Source organism: Propithecus coquereli, unplaced genomic scaffold (assembly GCF_000956105.1).
Source record: "Propithecus coquereli isolate 6110/MARCELLA unplaced genomic scaffold, Pcoq_1.0 Scaffold58, whole genome shotgun sequence".
NCBI lineage: Eukaryota > Metazoa > Chordata > Mammalia > Primates > Indriidae > Propithecus > Propithecus coquereli.
The window spans coordinates 7,121,185-7,125,789 of NW_012151729.1; the positions used below are offsets into that span (position 1 = coordinate 7,121,185).

The 4,605-nt window shown below is 39.6% G+C and overlaps 1 protein-coding gene across 1 annotated transcript in view; it reads left to right on the plus strand.

Moving 5' to 3' along the window:
- PRELID2 (PRELI domain containing 2) overlaps positions 1-4,605 on the plus strand; it is an 80,616-nt gene that overhangs the window by 11,817 nt on the left and 64,194 nt on the right. The window contains exons 2-3 of the mRNA XM_012658265.1: positions 2,105-2,162; positions 4,213-4,286. Coding sequence (XP_012513719.1) covers positions 2,105-2,162; positions 4,213-4,286 — 132 coding nt within the window. The remainder of the gene's footprint in view (positions 1-2,104; positions 2,163-4,212; positions 4,287-4,605) is intronic.

Genomic DNA, 4,605 nt, shown 5'->3' on the forward strand with positions numbered 1-4,605 from the left:
TAATCAGCCAGGGTGTATTTATGGATCTACAATGAACAAACTGGAACAGTAGTAAGGGAAATAATCTCATGTTACATTAGTGTACAGGCTATAATTTACACACACACACACACACACACACACACACACACACACAATTCGTGGGACCTGTGTGAGTCTCAGGTATCTCCCTTGCTTCGAGGCTAGTCTGTAAGTGAAAGCTTCCTTTGCTGTGGAGCAGAATACCTAAACCTGACGCTCTTCACTGGACATGTATCTTTGAAGGGCCAGACTTCAAGAAAGCAGGAAACTTTTCTTTCTAGAGTGAAAATGAATAAAGGAATGAATAAAATACATTTTAGGAAGCTATGTTTTTCATTATTTTTCAAGATTGCAGTGGCCAGCATGGAGGTGTGGAGGACAGGGTTTGCCGACACGGAACAGGGTGGGGTGTGGAGGCTTCTAGAGACTGGGCCCACGGCTCTCTTCACAGATTGGTTCCTGAATGGAGGAAGATGGGTTTTCCAAATCGATCCCTGAGGTCATTGAGGTTTATATGCCAAATCATTCATTCATTCAGCAAATGTTTACTGAGTGCGTACTATGCGTCAGATACTGCTGGTTGGTGGAGACACAGGAGTAGCTGAAATGACAATATTCTTGCCCTTGTAGAGCCTAGGTGCTAATCTGGTGTATTTTTGGGTCACTGATATCTTTAGGAATGTTTGAAAATGATGGACCCTTTTCCCTGAAAATCAAGCAATCTCTTCAGGCATACACACGCACACGCACACACACACACACACACACACACACACACACACAGAGGTGCGTGCAGCTGCTGTGGGGTGGGGGAGATGCACACTCACAGAGTTTTGTATTCCATCTCCCTGAGTTCAGAAGACTTAAAACTCAAGTTCTCCAAGGGAAGGACACCCCCGCCTCCCTCCTGCCCCTCAGTCTGTCTGCTGCTTTTGCCTTCTGCTCAGAACCTTGTGATGTCCTGGATAAGGCTTCCCTGTGATTTTCTTTTCAGATTTAATCACATGATAAAGCAGTAAACCTTGGGGAAAAGAGCCCAAGGGAGCTCAGCAGGCTCGGGACAGCAGCCACCTTGCCCCATGGCTTTGAGGAAGTCACTTCTCCCTAAGTCTGTCTTTTCACATCTGAGTAATGGCAAGCTTTGGGTTAGATTAATTTTCAGGTGATTTGGTGGTGGTAGGTTACGTGGGACAGGCTTTGGAGGCAGACAGAAAATATCTGGGGGTATATTACATTACCCCTAGATACATCACTCATTAGCTGGGCAAAGTACTTAATTAATCTGAGCCTTATTTCTCATATATGAGATAAAAAATACTGCATAACTCATGGAATGGTTTTGAAAATTAAGTGAGCTAATGTATGTAAATTGCCTAGGACAAAAGTGGTAGCTGTTATCAACCATGTCACATCTATATTGTCTTTCAGGGTAATTAAATCAACAAATGAAATATTTATTGAGCACCTCCTATGTGCCTGTCGTAGTATACTTCTATGATTATTCTTCTGTGAAGCTAACCCAGCCACCAGGCAGTGGTATAGGACCACAGTGAAGAAATTCACTTTGTATTGAACAGGTCTGGTTTAATTTCCTGGTTCTATCAGGAGCCACCTGGGTGACCCTAAGCAATCCAATCTTCATTCAGTTTTCATTTCTGAAAAATGTGGGTAATGATATCACGTAGCCCAGTTATAATAAAGGAGCTAGGCTGTTGGATTTAGACACGATTGTGCAAGTAAAGCTACTTAGCACAATGCCTGGCACAAAGAGCACTCTTGATTTTTGTTAGGCTGCTTCAATATTAGTATTATTATTATTTATTAATTAGCTTAACCTCCTCCCCCCTCTCCACCCAGGGCTAGGTTGTATCTAAAGAAGATTTCCCCTAGATTTTATTCAAGTTGAGATGATGGTGGCATCTCACTTATTTAGACTCAAATAGTATAATTTAAGACCCTTCACTGAAAACTGGCCTTTACTTAGAGGTTGCTTGGAAAATATTTACTGGCCCTGCAAATGGTGAAGGTTACTACTAAATAATTCACTTTGAATGGTAATTCTTCTTTATATGTTTTTATTTAGTACCCCAACCCCATGGATAAAAATGTCATCTCTGTAAAAATTGTGGAGGAAAAGAGAGGTAAGTTCTCTGATTATGCCCTGATTTCAGTGATAATCAATAAGTGATACTGATTTTTGTAAAGAGGTGTGTGTGTGTGGCCTATTAGGTTTTAAGAAGCACCAGCATTTATAGTAGTAAAATCCTGCCTCATATACTCTTGTCACTTTCTAAATTAATAATGGATGACAACACTGAACTACATATAATTGTAACAGCCAATATTTTTGAGCACTTATGTGTGCCAGTGTTGTTAACTCATTTAATGTTCAGAACAATGTATGAAATAGGTATTAGATTACTCCTACTTAATGAATGAAGAACTGAGGTACAGAGAGGTTAAGTAACTTGCCCAAGGTCACTTGGCGATATTTCTATAGTATATTCATGTATCATTTTGGAGATGGCAAAATAGATGTGAGTTAATAGCATGTATGTGGGATATGACCACAGTGCAATTAGATTAAAGGATCGTAACTGTCCTTGGCAATGTGATTCTGCGTTGACAAGAGCAGGGGTTGACAAACTATGGCTCTTGCTACCTGTTTTGGAAATAAATGTTACTTCCTAGCTACACCCATTTATTACCTATGGCTGCTTCCTCACTGCAATGGCAGAGTTGAGTCGTTGCGACAGAGAGTTGAAGACCCACAAAACCTAAATTATTTATCATCTAATCCTTTACTAAGGATGTTTACTGAACTCTGAGCTAGAGCGTAGGAGTCTCTACTGTTCTCTCTCATCCCCATCTCCAGCAGAAGCACTGTCTATGTTTGAACTTGAAAACTGGGCGATACAGGAAACTATGACAATGGACAGAATCAGTGTCCAAACCTTTGGAGACGCTCAGGCCCAGGCCCAAAGTTCTCTTCAGCCTTCTTAGAAATCATGAGATGCTGGTGTCTATTACGTGACTCTGAAGCCCTCTCTGTGCTTGGTAAACATAAATCTGTCTTTTGCTTGTGTGTGTGTTTTCTGTACTTCTGTAACTATTAATATACAAATATATTTTAAAAAACATTTTCTCACTCAGCGTGGGAGAAACTTGTTATTTGGGATCAGAAAAATCTGATTTCAAGTCCTGATTTTGTTACTACCTTCATGACCTAACTTTTTGGAGACTCAATTTCTTCATCTGTCAAATGGGAAAATGATCTTATTTTTAGGTTGTTGTGAAGATCAAATGAGACAACACTGTGCATATTCTAAATAGGAATGTTAATTATAATCTCTATCATTATCAGGGGCATCTTTGCCTCTGGGAGTAGCTAACCCATTTTAGGTATGTGTGTTGCAAACATTTGACTAGAAGGCCAAAGGGAGTGACAACGGGCAGAGGGTCTCGTGCCCTATCAACAGCTTCTGGGCGGTCGGGGTGTTTGCGCCAGGGGTTGGGACTACCATAGCCAGAGCTTTGAAGAACCCTGCAGTGGCGTGGCTGAGTCACAGTAGTTCGCAGAGCAAATGTTTGTCCTTCACAAAGTTTATCCTTTTCTCTGCCCCTGTCTCCCTTTTTCTTAACTCACATTTATTGTGTTTTTTATATCCCTGGTTCAATTCTGGAAACATTGCTCCAAAACAGAATGGTTCCAGTTACAGGAGGTTGACTTCCTTATGCAAGAAGAATATGGCTTATATAATTAATTATAGGCTTAAATTTTATAGCCAGAAATCTGTGCTTGAAAGTTTGGTACTGAAGGTGGCAGAATCAGATTCTCCCTCTTTTTGTTAAAACTCTCTGTTTTTGGAGTTGAGCAGGAAGCACTTTGGCCATTGTCATTAGAGCATTGACATTGATTAGTCCGGAGCGATGAACAATTTGTTATTCTTCTATGCTTGATTTTAGAATGTGTGTTGTGAGTTGCTGTTTTATTCTTATTCCTTGATTGCCGGTAAGGAATATCTGTGATTGGCCTAGAAAGCGGTCAGAGAAACTTGAATTTTGAGTTAAACATTTTCTCTAGGAATTCTACATATAGGAAGTTGAGATTGACTTTAAAAGTTTTATTGACATTAAGAAAAGAATACATTTCCTTAAATTTTTTTGAGTGTAAAATTTTTCTTTTTTTAGATGAATCAACAGGGGTTATCTATAGAAAGAGGATTGCAATCTGTCAGAATGTGGTTCCAGAAATTTTAAGGAAGGTAAGTTTGTTTTAAAATTTAATTAGAATTAGTGAACATTGAGTCATTTTTAATAGTTATGGAAAGAGACAGCGTTTTCTGATGTAGAGGAGTGATAGAACTTTCCTACTTCTTACCTCATAGCCCTTCATAGGGAGAGAACTCTTTCATATCCAACCTCGGTTTTGGCAGATGCCACTGGAGATACTTTTCCTCTCTCTGTTGTGAAGGGCTCTTAACGGACATAGAGATGTTCTACAATTTTTTAAAAGATACTTTTGGCATTTTGCATGAAGTGACTATCTTTTCTAATCTGTTCATGGTTAGAAATGACCCTTAG